Source organism: Pholcus phalangioides, unplaced genomic scaffold, assembly GCF_987345545.1.
Source record: "Pholcus phalangioides strain wild (caught in Gottingen) unplaced genomic scaffold, Ppha-v1.0 ptg000010l_1, whole genome shotgun sequence".
Lineage (NCBI taxonomy): Eukaryota > Metazoa > Arthropoda > Arachnida > Araneae > Pholcidae > Pholcus > Pholcus phalangioides.
The window spans coordinates 2569807-2593091 of NW_028301603.1; the positions used below are offsets into that span (position 1 = coordinate 2569807).

General features: G+C 38.6%; 1 protein-coding gene across 2 annotated transcripts in view; it reads left to right on the forward strand.

The window, feature by feature from the left end:
• The first annotated feature begins 6734 nt into the window (after nt 1-6734).
• Nucleotides 6735-23285, forward strand: part of LOC149080750 (ras and EF-hand domain-containing protein-like) — an 87992-nt gene continuing 71441 nt past the window's right edge. Inside the window, exon 1 of one of the 2 annotated variants that reach the window (XM_089237430.1) lies at nt 6735-7009. In XM_089237430.1, coding sequence (XP_089093556.1) covers nt 7003-7009 — 7 coding nt within the window. In that variant the 5' untranslated portion in view covers nt 6735-7002. The remainder of the gene's footprint in view (nt 7010-23285) is intronic. The other variant, XM_089237431.1, reaches the window with a different exon arrangement.

Sequence of the window (23285 nt, forward strand, 5' to 3'; positions counted from 1 at the left end):
ATTATAAAGTTAATTAATTATGTATTTTATATTTCTCTGGTTATCATTACTAGACCCTAGTAGTTGTATGAAAAAAGGTTTTGATCTTTGTAATTTTTCGTATTTATGAGTTCATATTTCTTTGCTCTCGATTGAATTATAGGTTGTAATTTCTTAACTCCAATCATTTTAGCATTCAAAAAATATGCCTGAAATTTTTTTTTTGCATTCGTTGCATATCATGTCAATTAATGTGCCTGTCAGTGTTTGTGGAGTTTCTGGTGGTTTCCAAAAGTATTTCCGTTTTGATAACCCTTATCTAGGTATATACAGCTTAGGTTTATCTGCACACGTTTACGATTAATTGTTTACCCAACATGGTGAAATATGGCTTGGTCTTAGGAATTCCTATGATAGTGAATAAATAATCTTTAGTTTCATTCAAGTTATTGATGCAAATCGTGTTCTTTCAAATATATCTTCCATTTGGTTCCAAACTAGAAGTGTATTGTTGCATATATACTGCACTGAAAAAATTCTGAGACTTTTTTTTTACTACAGGAGAATGAACACAGATGGAACCTGTTTATTTGGTGAAAAAAAAAAACCTGTTTATTAAGATAACTACCCTGTGTAATTGTGAATTTTTGACATGGCTCATACAAAGATGTAAATGTGGATTGCAAGCTGCTTTTGTCATCTTTTTCAGTGTTTTTGTTGTTGCACTTCTTAGGAACCTGACAATCATTGCTCCCCCATTAAGCAAATTCTGTATTTGAGGAAAAGATTAAAAAACTCACTTGAAGCAAGATCAGCTGGTTGTGGAAGTATCGGAATGTGATGTTTTGACCAGTAATCTGACACCAGGAGGGACCTGAGAGTCCTGAAATGCCTACATGGTTAGTTAAGATGCAAGCGATCAGATCTTTGGACGGTCAAGTCATGGGTGTTCCATCACTACAATGTGCTGGCTCATACATCCATCCCGGTTTCGATTACCTGTCAAAACATCACACAGCAACTTTCACAATCAGCTTTTTTCTTCTGATTTCTTGCCATGTGATTTTTTCCTCAGATAAAGAATTTGTTTAAAACCAGGATTACACTATAAAAGTTTTAGAAAAGTTGTTTTATAAAATTATCAAACATTTATAGTATAATCCCGGCCTAAGGAACAACGCTTCTCAGTGAATAGTTAAGGTTTCCACGGCCATCATTTGATGAAAATTTTTTGTTCGGGTTCGAAGACCATCGTTCATTTGAGTTAGTTCTCAACGTTTCCCCAACACTAGTGGTTGGCATCATCAATAGAACCTGATTGGCCAAGAGATGTGGAGTTATCTGATTGGCTGTTATCATTCTGTTGCTGGATCTTGAAGGGAGAAGGTTCTCGTTCTTCTGATAGCTAGTTACTTCTCTTCTATTATAGCTGTTTTTGTGCTTGTATATTTCAATAGGCTCTCTGTAGATTTGTGGGAAGAAGTGGTCAGCATTAGCTATTACCTGTGTTTCGCTGAATTGTACACTGTGGTTGTCATTAAGCGCACGCTACACCACTGACGACTTTTCTGTTTGGCCCATTCTGCAGCATCGTTCGCGCTCTTTTATTCTCGTGGCCATGGATCTTTTTGTGGTTCCAATATATGTACCTTACCGTGCACGGTATTCGGTAGATCCCTGATGGTGATAAAGGTCATGGTGGTTGCACTGATTGCAGCATTTCACATATTTTCCTGGTTGGTGTGAAAATGGTCTTGATATGTTTTTCCATGACTGATCATCAGGTTCTGAAGTGCAGTGAGCAGGAATGAAGGCATTGGAGATTGTGACAAAAAAGAAAGGCTCGCAAATCCACATTTACATCTTTGTATGAACAATGACAAAAATTCATAATTGTGCACATGGTAGTTGCTTCGAAGGACATACCAAATAAACAGGTTTTATCTTTATTCATTCTTCCATAATAAAATAAGTCTTGGAACATTTTAAAAGTAGTACCATGCACAAGCTTTATATTACCCCGATATTTCTCCCCAATTCTCAACTAATACCCCCCCCCCCACTTTTTTTAAAATTATGTATTTACAAAGATGTCATTTATTTTTTTCTCTATGAGCATGTTTCCACTAATCTTTTTTTTTACTTTGGAATTTGATATAATCTAGTTCCAGAGATAATGTAATACCTCCTTGGTGAATGAACTTGAAGAATTGTCATTGGTGAAGTTGTAAGCTCAATTATGTATGTGATTAATTCAATTCACCAATACATCATACGCTATGTGGTGTGGTGCTGTTTAGTATGGTGCATCTATTTTATTGATCACAATAAAAAAGGAATTTGTAAGTGTTGTCCATTTTGTGAAAACAAAAGTGCGAAAAGTTTCTATACTTTCAAAATGACAGATTTGTTTTGTCGTTTATTTGTGAAATGCTTTTTCAATGTGAGGTACACGGGTATCTCACACATCTTTCTTTCACGATTCATTGGTTTGTAATGACAACTGCACATAGCTCTTATAATGTTTGTACATGCACTTGCTTGAAAAAGATTTCCTCTGATAAAAAATTATGATAGCTTCATTATGAAATTGCCAGGAGAGTTAATTTGCATCTTGTAACTGATTTGCAACAGGTGAAATATATAGCCGCTTGCTTTCTTTTTGCGAAAAGATAGGGCACGTGCAGTTCATAAATATGATCATGACACATGTATAGTGTCAAACACACACATTTTAATGTGCTTGTTGTGTAAGGATTCTCTGGTACAACCTCGTTTAGCCAGAGAACTGATGTTAGTTTTTTTTGGTGAGGACGAAACCATTACTTAAGTTGAGAATTGTCTTATGAAAATGAGAAGATGGCAGAGTAATTTAAGGCCCTTTATCGATTATCCAGAAATGTCGATTTTCCATCAGCTCATTCCTACTGCAGCATTGGTTAATCAAGGTTTAATTATTTTTTCATGTTGAAGCACATCATATAATAAACTGTACCATCTTGTTTGAGATACGACAACCATATTTTTATGGGCATCTTTTTGTCAGCCGCCTCGTTGGGCATTTTGCCTGTTGTGGCGTTGTATTTGTATTTGTATTTGTATTTGTATGACTGTTGAAATACAAAAGAATATTACATACAATGAGGATATTGAATCTAAATATTTAATATGATCACATTATATATGAGAAAACACTCTCCTCCCTTTGCACACCAGTTGTATCCAAGTGTGATTTCTTGTGTCATTTGTGAAATATCGCACATGAAAGAAAAACCAGTTTCTCAATTTTCATGTAAAGGCCAAATAAAAAAAATCTCAATTATGCAATTTAATGACGAATGATTTGTCTTTTGAATTAATGTGAACAGCCTGAGGAAATTTTGTGTGTTATTGATAATTCAAAATTACTATGAGGTTATATATTGTTATAAGGGAGATCATGTGTTTAATAAGATCTTACATCAGATGTTTTTCTGTTTAAGGCCGGTATTACATTATTAAAGTTTGATACAACTCAAAAAATCCAACCAATAAAGCTCATAGGTTACATTCGAGCAAATGCAACCGATAATCTAATTGGTTGAATTAGAAAATTTTAGAAAACTTTTATAGTGTAATACCGGCCTAAGAAATATTTCTGGTCCCGATTTTTGACTTTCTTCCAATATTGAAATGCTTTTCAATTAACAAGTTTTTCTCACTTGACCCTTTTTAACTGGATGTCCCTGACAATGACCATATTAAGTGGGATCCTCAGTATTAGTACTTGAATATATTAGAATGAGTTATTGTTTCTCACTGGTTTTGCAATTATAATGGATTTCACGCATAAAAAATGTTTACTTTCATAAGATCTATCCATTTTTAGTGTTTTTTTTATAAAAATATTTTGACAAAATTATGTAATTTCAAGCAAATTTTAATGTGATAAAATTGAAAAAAAAAATTGTGGTTTCAGAGACTTGCACATTAAGTGGTGTGTGGTGTATGCATGTGAAAATTGTGTGGGAAAGGAACTCAATTTGTCCAACCAGATCATTTGATTTAAAAAAGAAACCTTTTGTACCTTTAAAAACCAGTTTTTACAAAAAAAATCACTTTCATCAATTTCATACCACATGAATAAAAAAAAAATGTATTTTTAAAACGTGTGTTTTTATCCCGGAACCTTGGTGTTAATATGTATACATGAACTTTTTGTATAGTATTCTCGAATCTTATATCCTTCCCCTTTTCCTGATTCGCATGAAGAAGTGTTTCTTTTTTTTCTTATTGAATGGGCTGTGAAAACGTGTTGTATCATACTTGTGCCATGTGTTGTGTGAACCATGTTGAGAAAATAAAGTTATATTAACCATGTAAAATGTCAGTGTGTTTATCATAAATTTTCGTAGCTTTCCGTTATTACGTGATATTGAATTATTATAGTTTACGCATTGTTCACGGTTTTTCCCTCCACAATTGATAACTTTTACCACTTTTGACTTTTTTGGATGGGCAGAATTGCACCTCCCACCTGACCATTGTTTCTACTTCTCTTCCGGGGCAGTGCCGTCTTGACGCATGGGCGAACCCTGGCCTCGAGAAGTGGCCATTTCTTGAAAAATTAAACCATGTAGGGCCTCGGAAAAATCACTTGGCCCGTGGGCCCATTATGCTCTTAAGACGGCCCTGTATACGACCATAGGCGGAGATAGACTTGGAAGTCGGAGGGGGCAGGGTGATGACGTCAATTAATATATGCATATATACATTAGATCAGTCAACTTCACCTTTGATATTGGGGGGGGGGGCCACGCCCCCTTTATCTCCGCCCATAGATACGACCTTTGGTAGGGGCACAAAATTTTAATACCCGTGAAATATGGAGTTGCCATCCTTCAAAAAGCATTTAAATTAACAAATTGATTAAAATAGAATGTTATATTAAACTACACATTTTAATACGAGCACTCTTTCTAGCTTGGGCTTTATCTAAACGGATGAGAGGGTGGCCGTATTCAAATGTATTATGTTATACGCAAATCGTAATAAACTCAATTATACACTATTTGTGTCGCATTTTATGTGTTATGTCGTTTTTTAATGATTCAGCTTCCCCTGTGAAAGAAATTTTGAACCTTTTTTATAGTGTAATACCGGCCTTGGGCCAGGATTAATTTTATTATTCACCAAAAAAAAATTCGACGCCCCGATAAGTATTTTGGTCTTTTTGTATATATTCACTTGCTGCTGATTAGTGCTCATGAGATTAGAGTCATGTTGCTTTACATAACATGCTAAACCCATGGCCCGTAAGCCGAATGTGGTCCACGATCTCGTACCTAATTTTTTTTAATGAATTGAGATGCACATTTACTGTGGCCTCCGTATCTGCGCCCACGGTTATCACTAGGGCCGTCGTAACTAGGATTTTTGCCGCGCCCCCCCCCCCCACAACTTTAAAATTTGATAATTTTGTAATGATGTTCTCCCACCTAAAACTGTCGCCCGGAGCTCTGGTTACCGTCCTTCAAAAAAGCATTCAAATTAACAGAAAAATTTGTTAACATAGCATATAAAGGGTATTTTTTTCTTTCGATATTTCAATTTTTTTTTACCGAAATATTAAATTTTTTTTCAAATTTTTGGTTGGCGTAGGGAGGGGTGACAAGCACCCTCCTACGTATGCCTCTGCCCGGATCACTTGAGTAACCCACGACCCAGTTCCAGATTACTCAAGCGGCCCACGCCACATTAACTGATCACTTAAGTGACCCGTGGCATATATACATAGCTGTTTGGTAACCCGCGACACAGTTCTCGATCACTAGAGTGACCCACGGCATATATACATAGCTGTTTGGTAACCCACGACACAGTTCCCGATCGCTAGAGTGACCCACGGTATATATACATAGCTGTTATGGACGCCGAAACACGCGACACAGTTCCCGATCACTTGAGTGGCGCTCCATACATTTACAGGTCAGTTAAGTGACCCGCGGTGCAGTTTCACATCACTTAAGTTGACCGCAGCGTATTCCCAGGTCACTCAAGATCACCCGCGGCATATTCACAGATTACTTGAGTAACCCGCGACACAGTTCCAGATCACTCAAGCGGCCCCCTGCACGTTTACGGATCACTTATGCGACCCGCGGCACATCAACTGATCACTTAAGTGACCTGCGGCGCTGTTCCAGATCATTTAAGTGGCCCGCGACACATTTCCAAACGAATGAAGTGGCCCGCACTCTCCCGTAGGTTGAGCACCCTTACCTTACGATGCTTATAACCGAGGAAACCCGTCTCATTGCGGCTCAACAGCAGTGATATTTTTCCATGTAGGAATCAAGAATCTCCAACAAATTTATCGACATGGTTGCCTATAAAAGATGGCTTTGGTTTGTTTGTGCATCTGACAGCAACTGATTTGCACATTCCTTACACTTGAAACACATTCACCATTAAAAAAACAAATATCTAATGACATTTCCGAATCACCTTCGCGACATTTTTTTTTTTGCCGCTACTCCATCGAAATTTTAAGACCACAAAATAATTTTTATTCTTCTGTTGGTTCAAGCGGTGACGTTCAGCCTCGGTGTCATCTCACCGTCATCAACATTTCCGACAGGTGTGTAAATAGTGCTTTGTTGAACTATCACAGCCTTCAACCAGCTCTTCGTTATAAATATATACCTGAAAAAAAAAAAAATGGTCGATACGTCACAAGACCACCTGCCACTTGTTATTCAGTGGCGTATCGAAGCAAAACAAAAAAAGAAGCCAGTCAGTGTCTCGCGTTTTTGTTGTCGCGGTACATTACTTATAAGTGAAGGAAAAGAAAAACAAGGGAATCCATTACAACACAATCTAATAGTAGTTGTTGTTAACCGTGGGAAAGTGAACAAACCTTTGTTCTAATCTTGACGAAAAGTATCACTTTTTGTGTTTGTTGGAGAAGCCCGACGAAAACTTTCAATATGGAGTCGTGTTTGTTGCAATGAGATCTGGATATAATCGAATTTTTATAATGAAATGAAAGGTAAGATAATTTTTGTAGCTTCTGTAACGTCACGAAAGGGTTTGAGGCAAAACATTTTAGTGTCATTGCTAGAGCCCGGATGATATTAGCGAAAAAGTGGCAAAACATGCACTGAAAATGAAGATAAATCATACTTAAATATACCATGAATCAAAAATATTGGCGAAAAATTTAAATAAATCCATCTAATAATACCGAAGTATGGCGCAGAAAACGAAAAAAAAAATGTATTTGAAAGAGACAAAAAAGAAAAAATTCCTAGAAATTGAAGTATGCATTTATATGAAAATACCAAAATATTCATGAAAATAGTCAATTCGCGATAAGTCGAACTCTAGTATCTGTTTAAGTCGAAGTTTTCATTCAGCCCCAAAACTTTTTCCGTATTTTAGCGTTAAAAATTTCCCTTAGCTCGAAGTTTTCGGGAACGAGAGAAACTTAAAAAAATAGCATTATACTAATAAAATTCAGCAATATATATATATATACAATTCAGCATTGCATGATGAAATTTTTGTATTTAGCAATGGAATTTAGAGCATTTAGGAACTGCTTATTAGAATTTAGCAGATTCATTCGTTGTGTTGCGAAAAGCCGAAGTTTTCGGGAATGAGTGAAATTTAAAAAAAAATAGCATTATTTTAAAAGAATTTAGAGCTAAAATTCAGCGTTGGGCAATAGAATTCAACATTTAGCAATGGAATTTGGAGCATTTAGCAATTGCTTATTAGAATTTAGCAGATTCATTTGTCGGGTTGCCAAAAGGAAATGACTTTCTTACGAAAGGACGAGACAATCAAAAATCACTGCTTTTTTTGACAGAAAATATTTTTGTATTAAACTTTATATCTAAATATTTTCATTCAATAATTGAATATGATTAAAATAAAAACTTATCTTTCCAAATTTCTCCATCTCCAGTAGTTTGACATTTTTTACTAATACGATATTCGTAAATAGCGCTGTTATTTTCATAAATGTTTCTTTTCACCACTCTGGAATCAGGATTTCCGATAAGTCGAACTAACGATAACTCGGAAGTTTAATAATTGATAGCTATTATCCTATGTGGCAATTTGTTGTAATTTCACAGAAATTGCAAGATAATTGAATCTAATTACACAATCGAATCGAATTATACAATTAAATTGATTAATTGTATGATTCGAACTTCTCTCCAGTGACTTTGGACTTCGAATTTACCAAGTTCGACTGTAGTTTTCTTTTCTGTTTGACAGTGTAAGAATTCTCGACATAGATTGATTGATGACCGCTCACGCCCAGAGCTGTTGCGCAAGGCAACTTCCTCTACAAGATTCATTGAGAGACGTTATTTGTGGAGATGAAGATTAAAAGGAAGAAAATTCACCACTGCCCCCCACGGGGACTCGAACCCCGGTCTTACAAGGAAGAAAATTCACCACTGCCCCCACGGGGACTCGAACCCCGGTCTTACAAGGAAGAAAATTCACCACTGCACCCACGGGGACTCGAACCCCGTCTTACAAGGAAGAAAATTCACCACTGCACCCACGGGGACGCGAACCCCGGTATTACAAGGAAGAAAATTCACCAACGGGGACTCGAAACCCGGTCTTACAAGGAAGAAAATTCACCAACGGGGACTCGAACCCCGGTCTTACAAGGAAGAAAATTCACCAACGGGGACTCGAACCCCGGTCTTACAAGGAAGAAAATTCACCAACGGGGACTCGAACCCCGGTCTTACAAGGAAGAAAATTCACCAACGGGGACTCGAAACCCGGTCTTACAAGGAAGAAAATTCACCACTGCCCCCACGGGGACTCGAACCCCGGTCTTACAAGGAAGAAAATTCACCGACGGGGACTCGAACCCCGGTCTTACAAGGAAGAAAATTCACCAACGGGGACTCGAACCCCGGTCTTACAAGGAAGAAAATTCACCAACGGGGACTCGAACCCCGGTCTTACAAGGAAGAAAATTCACCACTGCCCCCACGGGGACTCGAACCCCGGTCTTATAAGGAAGGGCAAGCGAGAGATCGGGGTTCGAGTCCCCGTGGGAGCAGTGGTGAATTTACTTCCTTCTAATCTTCATCTCCACAAATAACCAGTGTCTCCATGAATCTTGCATTGACAAGTGGAGAGGACATTTCTAATTACAACTTCCTCTCCTCACCTCCTAGGAAGCTGGGTCGTGTCGGAGAGAGCGCATATTCTATTTATTCAACAAATGAAATAATTATATACATTCTATGGAAACAATCCATCAGAAGACATTGAGGATCTCGACAGAGAAGACATTAATTTAAGAAAAGACGTTATTTCTTCATTATCTGGTAGAAAAAAAGAATAATTTTCAACATTATTTGTGAGATTCTTGATACTGTGTTTGAGGAAAGAAAACAATTTCTGGACATTTTTATGGAAACAATCTTTTTTTAAAAAAAATATAGTCATCGCGTCGTTTAAGTGGTTTTATACCACTTTAACATGGAAAAAAAGCCTCAAAACTCTGCTCTAGTAGAAATATTTAAAATTTTATTTCAAATTTAGTGCTCATATTTCGGAATGCATATGCTATAAGTATGTCACAGCGTATTTCAAATATGCTACATCATAGTTTCCCAAACTTTGCATTCCATCGCCCCCTTCATCAGCAATTTTTTTCATCTCATCGCCCCACAGCTTAAGTGAACCCATAGGATGCTATGTTAAGTCTGCAGCTTCTATCGCCAGGGACGGGCTTAAGTATTTTGCGGCACGGTGCAAAACAAATTTGCGGCCCTCTCTGAACAGGGGTTTTCCAATACCCCAGGGTGTCCATGGGTACTCTGGTGCCCGAGAACGACTGTACAACTCCTTATATAAAAAATGTCATTTGGCAATATATATGGACAAAAGTGTCCGCTTCCCAGTGAAAAAATTGCAAGTGCGCTACCCCCAGGCACTCGAAGATTTGGGGCTCTCAGGGCTAGAAAACCGATTATCTACCCAGGCCCTCAACGTTAAAGTTTGCTAAGAAGTTGAAGTCAAAATGTAATCAAAACATTTTTATACCCTTTTGCGGCCAAAAAGTTTAGCGGCCCGGTGCGGCCGCACCCTTCGCCCCTGCCTAAATCCGGCCCTGTCGATCGCCCCCCTGGACCATTCCATCGCCCACCAGGGGGCGATATTTTCTACTTTGGGAAACACTGTGCTATATCAATACAATGTTTCAGATGTCTACAACACTTATTTTTCTGTAAATTTCCAAACATCGGAGAAAATAAAATGTATTATCATCAACTTGGACGTATAAGGTAAAATACAGTAGCATGACATCGATCATCAAATAAGTCAAAATATTGAAATTTCATTGACCCAGTCTTATTTAAAACTCAAACTTCAAAAATTAAATATTTTTTTTTTCATTAATCAAATATTTCTCTGTGAATGGATCTTAAATACTTTTGCACTAAACAGTTTGATCAATTTTCATTCAATGACATTGATGCCATGCTACTGTATTTTAACGTGCACGCAAGCAGGTGTTAATAATATATTTTTTTCATCGTGTTTGAAAATTTGTGAAAAATAAGTATTGGGGATATGCGCAACATTGTACAGGGTGGGCAAAAAGTCCGTATAAACTTTAAAAATGAATAAAAACCGGAAAAATAACCGAAATAAAAAACGGTTTGCAGGGTTAGCATCGCTAAGGCCTCGGGAATTTTTTTAAGACAGGAAAAATAACTAAAAAATCAAGTGATATGTGGTACTAGTACGAGTGAATTCGGTGGAAATATGCAATTGAGACGGTTATAAGAACTTGCTCTTCTAATCCAGGACCAGTTCACCGTCGTAAACTGGGCATGTGGGCCTGCTGCACTTTGCTGTTGCTGGATTCGTGACTCATCTGCAGTGTTATTCCCTGTGGTGGTGGTGATGTGGAACACATGCTGCTGCAATAAACGATTTGGAGGCATTCTGTTCGTTATTTGCGTATCTTTTCTTTGACTTGTGTACGTCAGCACCATCTATCGCTGTTTTTGAGGTTTTCCCCCGTCGTAAAAAAATTCCCATGACCTAGCGATGCTAACCCTGCAAACCATTTTTTATTTTGGTTATTTTTCCGGACTTTATGAATTTTTAAAGTTTCTACAGACTTTTTGCCCACCCTGTACATTAAAACCTCTCTTTTGTAAACACCCGCGGGACAAAAATAATTGTTCGTAAAAGAGGGGTGACCGTATCAGAGAGGGTTCCCGTTTAATTGTATTATAATATAATACAATTGTTAATGCCATAATGCCATTATTTTTAATGCTATATTATAGCATTAACAATAACTGAAATGGTTCTTTATTTGAATATGAATGAAATTCTGACAATATGTGATGCGTTTAAAGCCATGAAATACACAATTACCTCATAGGCACGTAATTAAAATTACAAAAGAAATATTATACGAAGTTTACATACTGAATTTACATTATTAAACTGATAAATTGATTTTTTTGGTGGCATTTGCTGAGTATTGTACAGTTAAACCTTGTTAATGAGCAAAAATATGACTTAGTAAGCGGAGTGACTCGTTAAACGGAGTAAGCCGTAGCTGTGCCAATTCCTGCCTGAGGATAATTGGGACTTCCCAAAAGTGACCCGGTAAGCGGAGTGACGTGTTAACCGGGTGACGCACTAACGAGGTTTGACTGTATTCTAATTAGTTCCAAACGTATTTTAACTGCGAGACTAAATCGAATCTCTTTCCGCCATTTGTGTTTATAGCATTTAATCAATGCACTGGATTCATTTGCAAGAGTATGAACTCCAATATTTTACGTTTTTCACTGTATTCCAGACATCGGTTTTTTTCTATTAGTGATAGAGGGCGATGATTATACTAGAGATGACCGTGTTAAACGGCGTGGGATAATGTAAAATATACGAGCACAACCAGCAACACGTGATTTCAGATTCTAAACGGACATCAGTTGCTAAATATTAACAAACTTCAAGTCGAAATTTCATTCAAAAGTAGCCAAACACAGTATAAAAAATTTGATTAAATATATAAAAATTTTTGCTACCATCCTAGTGAGCGTAATTCGAATCAAAATTGCAATTTTTGGTATTTGTACAGGGGTTTCAGGCCCATTACAGGTCCGTGACCGTATCTGAGGGCAAGGGCGTAGCGAGGGGGGGGGGGGACTTGGGGGTCTGGCCCCAAAATGAAAGTGCCCCCCCCCCGAACGAAATTTCTGGCTACGCCCCTGTCTGAGGGTGACCGTTAAACAGAGCTTCGAGAGATATATTTAAATAGTTTTTTTTTGTAAGGAACTTTACATTTGGCCGTAAAAGAGGGGTGATCGTTAAGAAGTGTTTTACGGTATTAACATAGCATAGCATATACAATGTACAACGAATAAAATATATGTGCCAAATCCTAAATAAATGAATAATAACATCAATAAAATTTTAAGAATAAATTGATAAATATTAATTGATAAAAATAATATTTAGTTATATTTATAATTAAATAATATTTTTAATGATATTTCTACCACAGCATAGTTTTTTTAGGCTTTTTTGAAAGAAATATCTTGATCGCACCTTGCAACATAACGTTAAAATTCATCTTATTAGTCCTAGTTCTATTGGATATCACGCATAACCTCAGTTGATTCAAAATGACTGAACATACTTGGCAACAGAAATAATAGGTCATTAACACGCCCGTATCTTCTCATTTCCCGTGAACTATAAATCGCCTACCTGATGAAAGTAGGTCTTTCACACAAGGTCGTCGTGGCCCAATATTGTCCCGAAGGCCGATTGCAAATGAAAACCCTTATCATTTTCCAGACGAGTCAACTGAGTTTATTCTCCCAGATTCTCTGAGGACGAATCAACAAAATATTGAACATTGAGAGAAGGACCGGACGCACACCCCCCCCCCCCCGCTTCCCATGTCAAGTAGATATTGAAGAGTTTAATCAGCACACAAATAGAATACAGTGAAACCTCCTTTAACTGAAACACTCCCCATTAATGGACACTTTTCTGATTGCCAGTCCCGTGCAATAAGGCTTTAATACAAAGGTTCTTTAGCAGTTGGCTGATACGAAGATATATTTTGGAAAGAGTGAAAATTCAACGGCACCTGCGGGGAATCGAACCCACGTCCTTTCACTTTCCGGGTGAATGCCCTAGACCAGTGCTTCTCAACCGCCGGGCTGTGAGTGATTCGTCTTTTCATTCTTCCCCATTTATTTCCCATAGTCGTGTTTATGACCGGGCCTTCCACTCGAAAAAAAAAAAATACTCAATCGGGCCGCGGGCTTCCAAAGTTTGAGAACCACTGCCCTAGACCACTGGACTACAGAGACAACGAATATACCTCGATCTTTTCTCTATTTTTCTCTCTCTTTCCAAATTTTTCCAGAGAATTTTCTCTCCAAAATATGTATATCTTCGCATCAGCCAGCTGTTAAAAACCTTTGTATGGATAGAGGAGAGTGACATCATCCTCGGATAAGTCGCCATCTGTTGGCATTGTCAGCAATTGTGAGCTTTGGCCTGAGTTAGGTCCGACCGACCATGTACGGTCCCGTTCAGTGCACACAAGTTCTAAGGAAAGATTGAGATATTCGTTTCCTCTATAGTCTAGTGCAGTGGTTCTCAACCTTTTTAGCCCATGCCTCCCACCCCCCTCAACAATTTCTCATTCCTGTGGCCCCCTTGTGACCATGATTAATTTCTACTCCCCCCCCCCCCGTTTTCCAGTTAAATGACAATTACTAAAATATTGGTTGAAGTATAAATATGTGTTTGATTCAATGGTTTCCTCCTTGCCCATCAGCATCGGGGGGAGGGGGGGGGGGGATTCTGATTTTCTGAGTTTTGTTGAAAGGGCGTCAGTGTTTTTCTAACAAAGGGGTCAAAAATGGCTAAAAATTTGCTTACGTATTCAGGACCGGATTAACCATTAAGCAAAATAAGCACGTGCTTAGGGCATCAGTACAAAAGGAGCACCAGAAAAAGATATCAAATGGTTTTTTTTTAAATGTACAATTTTTTTCAACATCGATCATCCGATAGAAGATCCTAAAATTTTAAGAACACGTGATTGTATAGTTGAAAATCATTATTACAAGGATGGCACAAAACATGAGATACTAATAATATTGCAAACTAGACTTCACAGCTGAGTTTTTCGATTAGCTTTTCACCATTTTCATGAAGTACGCCCAGGGCTGTCTTAACATTATCGTACGCCCACACAGTGGCGGATCATGATTTTGGGAGGCCCCAGGCGCAACCTGATCTGGAGGCCCCCCTACCAGGGACGGATTAAAGGTAGCGGCTGTCACCCCCCCCCCCCCCCCCGAGATCAGAAAAATTAAATGGAAAGAAAAATGTTTTCTACGTTTTTGACTGAATAACAAACCAAGAAAATAAATTTGCTTAAAAAAAGGGGAAAATTCAGAATTTTTTCCAAAAGAAATCAGAACCGTCCTGAAAAATTGAACACATGGTCACAACCACCGCCCCCACCCACAAATTTGCGTTTATCCACCACTGCACCCTTTTGGCCCTAATAAGAACGAGATGGTTCACTAAAATGAACAATATTATGAAAAATCATAACTTTTTTTTTTATTTTTGCATCACCAAAACCATAAACACAAAAATAAGATAAGGAAATATAATGATATTCTCTGGTACTAGATGAAAAATAATCACACTCCCATTAAAAAAAAAAAAATCACAGTAAAATTCTGCATCATATTTTTAGTAATCTAAGATGTCCGTCCTGGTGCCTTCAGCCACACGGCAAAAATGGAGATCCGTCATAGTTTTAGTAATTTAATATTACTGATTAATAAAGATTTGATAATATCTCAAATATAATATATTTGATTTGATATAAAGATACTGATAATATTTAATAGAAAAACATTTCTTCAATAGAGGGAAGAAATTATATCGGAGTAAATATAAGAATTATATTTTTAATGGAAGAAATTATTTCAGAATGAATTAAAATTATTGTCAATGAAAGAAATTATTTAAAAAAATTTTTTTAGAAATTATTATTTTTATTTGTTTATTCTATTTTATTTTTACTATTATTATATTGATTATTATTATTTTCTCTTTCAGCCACCTCGTTGGGCACTCTGCCTGTTGTGGCCTTTGCCTTTGCATTATTTGTATTCAGAGTGAATAAAAATCTTCTATATTATGCCCCCCCCCCGTTTCGTTTAATAACGAAAAATGCCACTGTATAACATTGTGGCCCGCGTACTTTATAAAATGTTTCAATATGGCCTGCTATGCCTCAAAGGTTGAAGACCCCTGCAGTAGACTCTCGCTAATCCGGTACGTATTACACCACGGTGTGCCAGATTTTACCAAAATTGCTGGATTAACTTTGAAGAAACCCATTGAAATAATATATGAAATTTCGTGCAAAGACATAGTCAGGACTTGATCAGCAATTAAGAAATATTAGAACGTGTTAAGGGGGTTAGGGCATCAGGAGAAAAGTGACACCACACCACCTAAATATCCTGGACTACTGGACGTGCTGGATTAGAGCACGACCGAATTCTCGAGAGACTACTGTAGTTGAATTGAAATGCTCAAATAAAAATTTATCAGATAATTTATATATTTTTAGTTTTGCTTACCGTTATTTTTGGAGATTCTGCAATCTAAATCCTAAAGGAAATCTTGAGGATCGGCATGAAAATTTTTTTCATTACAATAACACACATTACAATTACATTAACAATAAACACTTTTCGGTCTGACACAAAGATGTTGTCTACCCAAGCCTCCTTGACCAATCCAAAAATGTAGCTCTTTTCTTTAGAAAGAAGGAAAAGAAACCCCCTTGATTTTTTTCAGCCGGGGAGGGAGTGTTAAAAGAGCAACAGAAAAATCACGTGATTCAGAATGCATGTCATTCAGCATTCATTTCAAACCCCACTTTTCTTTTGTCATATGGTCGTATGGTTCCAGTCATAGATTGCAAATGTATATGTTGTTTGAACCAGCTTATAGTATTTCATTCAAACAAGTGGGAGACAAAATCACAATAAGAGCTCTACTACATTCATTTTAATTAGTACGACTGTCTCTTCCTGTCGATGTCGCCGCTTGCCGATAGCCATCTTGCCATCCATTATACTGTATACAAAAGCTTACACCAAAGCTGTCGTATTATCGGCGCCCATAAAAGCATTTAATACTGTGGAATGAGACATCTGTTTATGCCTTCACTACAATTTTCATTTCGGACAGACATTAGGACCTGCTGTTCTCATCCCTCCTCCTGCTTGTGCCCTTAGGGAAATACTGTTTGAAAATGACCCTCCCTGAATGATCGCTTTACAATGTCTCTTCTTTCTTTGTCGGGGAAGAACTGGCCCTTGAGAGCTGCGTCTTGTAAATTGTTCTTTTCTTTCAGTTCCCGTTTTTCTTCCATAACTCATACGTACAGTATACAAAAAATAACAAAAATAAAAAATAAAAAAAAATTGCGGTTGAAAAAAAAAGGGAGAGCAGATACTGTACTTAGTTCAAGAGATTTGTTGATGCGCATGTAAATTCACATGTAGGATGAAGCACACAACTATTTGGAGGCCCCCCGCTCTGCCGAGGCCCCAGGCGCGCGCCTCATGCGCCTGTGCGGTAATCCGCCACTGCGCCCACATACAAAGCGATTTTTCTGAGAGAGGCACTCCTATCTAGTTAAACATTCCTACCTTCCTATTTGCATATTTACTCTTGAAAATCGGAACCAGATCTAATTGTCACTTGACACCCAGAAGTGCCCAGACAGGCCCATGCAGTAAACCAAGTTCTACAGAATAAGGAGATGATTTTTGTGGGTCATTAGTGGATCAACTGTGTAGTTTGATCTATAGAAGTAAAAGGTGTAAGGCCCAGTAAATTACAAACTTGGGAATGTATCTAAAAGGATAAAATACCCAATATAATGGTGATTCGTCAGAAATAAGATACCTACTAGCAGGGCCGCAACTGGAGACTTGGTTACCCGGGGGAACCACTCATTTAGGCACCCCCCTCGTAATGCTGAAGGATAGGTTGAATGGTGAAATTTGCGACCATTTTGTGATGCACCCGGAGCATCAGACCCACCTGCCCCTCCCCCACTAGTGCCTATTGGTAATATAATGGCCATTCTAAGATTCAATGGTTTCTCCTTGGAGTGTTGTTACAGCATTTATCTCATCAACCGTTCGTCGTAGTGGTATGGTTCTAATTTTAAAAGTTCTCAAAAATGTGACCAGAAATCACCCTGTACGAGTTTTGAGGATGAAAATACAATCAGGGGCGGTCTTAGGGCACTGCGACCGGTGCAGCTGCACCGGGCGCGAAATGAGAAGGGGCACCGAAACGCGTTAAATATACATTACTAGAAAAATATCTTTAAGGTACATATTTAAAAAAATAACTAAAATATACATGAAAAATGACCGAGATGAGAAAAATATTCCAGGTTTGTGTGTGTATATAATATTATGGTTATTTTTCGAAAATAAAAGAATTGATGGGCAGTGCACCTTTATACGTACAGTACATAGCAATTTTGATCAGATAAAAATACACGCTCTCTCGAGCTCTTTTCCCCTGCTGGAGATTTTGGGGAAGGACGCAATTCCTTTCTCTTTTGTTGTGCAGTAAAAAATAAAAATAATGGAGGAGAATCACCCTCGGTGACGTAATTTTTCTACTAACGAGAGCAAAAGTGTTTTCCTGTGTTTTGGGGGTATTACAGGAATTGAAGGTGTCTTCTGATGTAGGAAAGATTTTGAGCCATAGGCCTCTTTTCTCCCGACTTGTATTACTTTTATTAAAAACGCAGAATCGAATCGCCAATACAGTACAGTGTTTCGAAAATAAAAAAACAAATGAATATGAATTAAAACCTATGATTAGCTGACCATTTTGAATAGGGATCCTTCACTTGGGCCTCGTTCCTTCCTGTAACACCAGGAGAAACAAAAATGTGCTCACATGAGAAAACCCATGCGCTTTGGCGTAAAAATGTGTGACGCTTTGCTTTTTTAATGTTTTTAAATCTCATAATTAAATCAAACAAGTGGGGGGTTTTATGCTTGTTTACTAGTTAAATAGCAGTAATTCCATTCTAGAAGAAGCTTTTCCGACTTCTTCGTCCCTTAATACCCAACCAAGAGGTGGGGGGGGGGGAAGATGGGAACAACCACCACACCTAGAGTCTGATAATATGGTAGAATGAAATAACTATAGTTCGTTTCAGGTTAACTTTGCAGTGAAGAGGAAGCTACGAGGGAACCTCATCACTCGTTGCTATGGCAACAAAAGCCTCTTGACCAATGTATCGATGCGCGACCTCGGTAAGGTATGGACGATTTCTAGGATATTGCGCCAAAATGTCGTTGTGGTTGCTATAGTTTTCTGGATAATATGGTAACCAATATTTTTTTATAATTTAAAAATTTCAAACGAGGAAACATCTGTTCAAAACGATATTTTTCCATTATTTTTTTTCAAAATCATTAAAAAAATTGAAATATTCTGTATAAATAATCACACACACATCATAAAACTCCGATTTATGGGAACTTTATTTTGCGGCGAAGGAGTATACTCTCTACCTTTCTCTCTATTGCAAAGTTAACCTGAAACGGACTATAGCAAAAATTGCCTCCTCTGGCACATCATTCTGGATTAACGCCGGGGGAGGGAGGGAGGGGGGGAGACGCCTCTAAGTCTAAGACCGGAACTGAATACAATGTACACAAAATAAAAAATTTAAATTTTTATACGATCCCTTCCCCTCGTCCTCTAACTTCCAATTAGACAGTTGTTGCTCTTCTTTCTCTTCTGAGCCCAACAAACAAATGCATGCGTTAAGACGGCACTGCTTAAGGTTCGCAACAGGCGTCCTCCTTTTTCAGTTTTGAATCTGGTAACCCTATATCTGAAGGCCACATAATCCGTATTCTCACTTATTTTTTCGATTATCCATATTGTCCGAATTTTTTTAACGAAAGAATTAATTATTTTTTCTACATAAAATCGATTGTTGCAATTGTTACGAATTTTGTTACCGTAATTTTCGTCTCATAAAAAAAATTTTATGCTAAAAATCACAAAAACTCTCTCTCTCTCTTTTTTTCATCATCGCATGAGTTGACTCAAATTTCGGTGATTAGATGGCAGCATCAACAGTATATAAATCAAGCCTCAGAATCTGTGTCGTCTGCTTCTCTCCATGTTACTTGTTTAGGGCGTCTCCTTGTGTCCCGAAAAAATAACTGAACTGGCAGTTTGATCTTCCAGTTCTGTTTGTGAGCTTAGCTTGTAGGAAACCGACTTCTCGTCTGTCGTCTGCTCATTAACAGGTAATTCGTTTTGGACGTCCCCTTATGCCCGGATAAAATAACCGAACTTTCAGTTTGAATTTCCAGTTCAGTTTATGAGCTTTGTTTATAAGGAACTGAGCGGAATAAAGAACATAGTTTTTTTACTTTAAATTTCATCATCACCACAAGAGTCACTTTTAAATTTGAGACTAGATGGCAGCACATTAATATAAAGTGGAGTGTGGAAAAATTCACTTTTTACGATCTTACCAGTCGTCTGCTTGTGTGGAGAGTGTTTTTTCCTTTGTTTTGGATGTCTCCTTGGGTCTTAAAATGACTGAACTGGAAGTTTGATCTTTCAGGTTAATTTATAAGCGTTGTTTATAAAGAGCAAAGCTGAATGAAGTATTTAGTTTTTTATATAGTCCTCAGATCACGAGAAGAGTTACGTGAACCCCCCCCCCCCCACCTCTCTGGAGAGGGTCCATTTCGGCGCGGGGAAAGGATAAAAATTATCCCGGGCTGCCAGTAAAGGCCGTCTTGGCGCAAATCGGTTGTATTCTTCACGATTCAGTGAACTCCGTCAGTCTTGAGTGAGCTGCGCTTTGTGTTGGCGTTTGTTAAAAGATGTACTCGAAAATTGTTGTCATAAATTTTGGAAGTAAATTAATTTTTTTAATTTAACAAATTTGAACTTTTATTAAATTTAAATTTAATATTTTGAATTAAAATAATTAACACAGAAAGAAATTTAGACGGAGCGGAGCAGTGAGATATTTTAGTAATAAAGGGAGTAAAATTTCTTTAAATTAATAATTCATTCAATACAAAAGGAGTATTATTAATTTAATAATAATAATTTATTACTACTGTAAATTATATGTGGCATTTTCTTCGGTTTAATTTCTATACCGCAGCAAGAGAATGCCACCTGCTAGCAATTGGCCATTCTTCTTCTGTTTACCTTCTCTCATCGCCATATATAATGGCGATATAATTTTTTCCTTTTTTATACTTTCTCCACAGAAGCTACTCATATGGGCTTTTCAAACAGGTGACAAATGCAGTAGTGACAATGAAGATTGAACATGCATGCTTGTCAAGTTTGCAGTTACGTCTGTAGCCACCTTAATGGCATGCCCCTAAGGGCAGGGCTGACAGGGATCCAGCCCTGGATGATTCTAATAATTTTTTACAACTATAAATTCACTTTAGAGTGACCCGTCGAAGATTCCAGCCCGAGAGCCCGGCTGCAAGATGTGGGGGCGCCATGCTTAAGGGCATCGGAAGCATGGTCCTCTCATGCTGCAGCAGGATCCTGGCTGGGATCTCTCACCGGCCGTCCATAGTGAATTTACAGTGTGGAAAAAAAAGAAAATTATAAGAATTCTCCCGGATTGGATTTTGTCAGCCCCATCCTTCTGGGGGCCATGATCGAAAATGTTTTATACGTGTAGTGTTCGGCTTCAGCATGGAACTGATTATTGAAAAAAAAAAGGCTGGAGTTTTCGATCTCTTCTGCGGAATAAAAAACATATATTTTTGTATTAAAATAATGTGCTCGAGCAGCCGGGCCGTTTTAAGAGCATCACGGGCCTTACCGGGCCAAGTGGTTTTTCTGAGTCCCTACCACGTAAATTCTGGAAAATTTCAACTAGATCTTATTTTTGTGAATATTAAATGAATTTTAATTCCCTTAAAATTGTTAGTGCCATTGTGAATTCGCTGCTAATGCTACAAGGCAAAAAAAGCTTCTACTGCCGACGGCGCAACGTTCCGAGTCACCCGGTATATACTCATTACTTCCTAGATACAATATCTATAGGACGTATTACTTCACCAAACACCAACTCTGGCCATATCGCAACTTACTGCCATTAGTGAGATGGGTTGGAAGTGAAGGCGCTGTCTATCGGTGGTCGCCTCGAGTTCCTTAGGGAAAATATCTTATCGACATCCTCCCTTGGGTTCGAACCCGGGACCCTGACAACAACCTTCACGATGGTAGACGAGCATCATGCCACTCGGGCACTTAATATAGGACGTACTGGCCTAGTAGGGAAGATTGGATGCATTTATCACACCCAAGTCCTGCAGCAGGTGTCGCTAGGCTGGGATCTTTGTTGGTGCCTTAGAGGCCAGATTTTTCACTGGTCCCTCGATAACGAATTTATAGTATGAAAAAAACAAAAATTATAAGAAAAGGCTGAAGCTTTTCAGCCCCCACAGAGGCCGTGTGACCTGTGCAGCCACATGGGGCACCTCTCTAGGAAAGGGTGCCAAATCCGAGTTGAAAGGTGAAAAAAAAATTTTGTTGAGCTGAGAAACGCGCGCCATCGGAGGCACCAAAAATAGATCTCGCACGGGCAGAGATTTTTTTCTCTTTTCTGTCCCTACCCATTTGTACATCAAGGCCACCTTAAGACCATCGTAGATCCGGGGCCACAACAAGAGGTTTGGTCAGCTATGTCAAGCAAGAATTTTGGCACCCTCTTGTAATGTTGAAGCAGAGATTAAACGGCTAAATTTGTTCCCCCTCTGGTCCAGCACCCGATTCACCAAACCAGCCCTAGTTGCGGCCCTGCACAAGTCCTGTGGAGAAGTGATTGTTCTGAGCTCCCTCCCCCTCCTATCTGGCTAGGAAAAAATACCTGCCTACCAATTTGCGTGTTTGTTCTCAAATTTTTCTATCAGATCGCATATTCATGAGGCCCCCTTCCTACAGTTGAGCCCCGACTCCTCCCGGCCGTGCTCGGGTGCCCCCCCCCTTGCATTAAGACGACACTTACGAGAAGGGGGGGGGGAGATAGGGGGCATAATCAGTCGATAAATATTTGTCAATAGGGAGACACCCATAAAATTCTTATCGTAAGTCTGGTATTATACTATAAAAGATTGACAAAAGTTCTTTTATAGAACTTGAAAAATGCAAAACCAATAAGCGTATCTCGGTTTCACTCTTGGTTCTTACAATTTCAGCCAGATCTCATTTCACGGCACCTGTGCTGTGCCCGGGTAGGCCCATGCGTTAAGACGGCACTGACCTTGGGCCGGGCCCCCGGCAGGGCCGCAGTGGGAGGGGGGCAGACTTGGGTATCTGGGTGCCCCCCCCCCGAAATGTGAGAAAATGACCGAAAAGGGGAAAACATGGCCAAATCTATTGTTCTACCACTTTGGTTCCCCCCCCCCCTTCCGAAATGAAAGTGGTTCCCCTCCAAACAAAATTTCTGGCAATGGGCCTGCGCCCAGGGACGGTTCTATTATCATATTTTTGTTTTTTACTACCGTAAATTCACTTTAGAGGGGCCCATCAAAGATCCCAGCCTAAGGGTTGTATTTCTAGCTTGGTGAGATAGGGATGCAGAAAAATCACTTTGCCAGTGTGGGCCTATGGTGCATTTAAGACGGCCCTGCGGGAGGAAGGGGGAATGGGGGTGTAACCAAAGGATAGAAAAACAAAATCTAGATCATGTTATTTCATCTCCATCGGCCATTTTCTTCGCATTTTGGGTAGGTAAATCCCCCCTCTTCACTGTGGTCTTAGTAGTTGACTTTAATTCTGGCTTTAGCTATCATTGACCCGTTTATATCAAAGTGGGGGCTCTTAAAAACCTCCACGTACTTTTACAGAAAAACATGTCAACCAATACTTTCTAAAAACGACAATGTTATCATCCAGGGCTATTGCCTGAAATGCCTGGGGAATGTGAACATTTTGACGAGGCATGTACCTTTTTTCACACAACTACATGACCTATTCTTGCATAAAAAGTATTTGTTCGTGAATGTGAATTTTTTGTGGATTTGTCCAGCCCTTTTTATTATCTATCCACATATTCAGAGAAGAAGCCATAATCGGTGCTCTTAACCAGGGACGGTTCCTTGGCCGTGCGATCTGCGCGGCTGTATGGGGCACCGCCAGGTGCG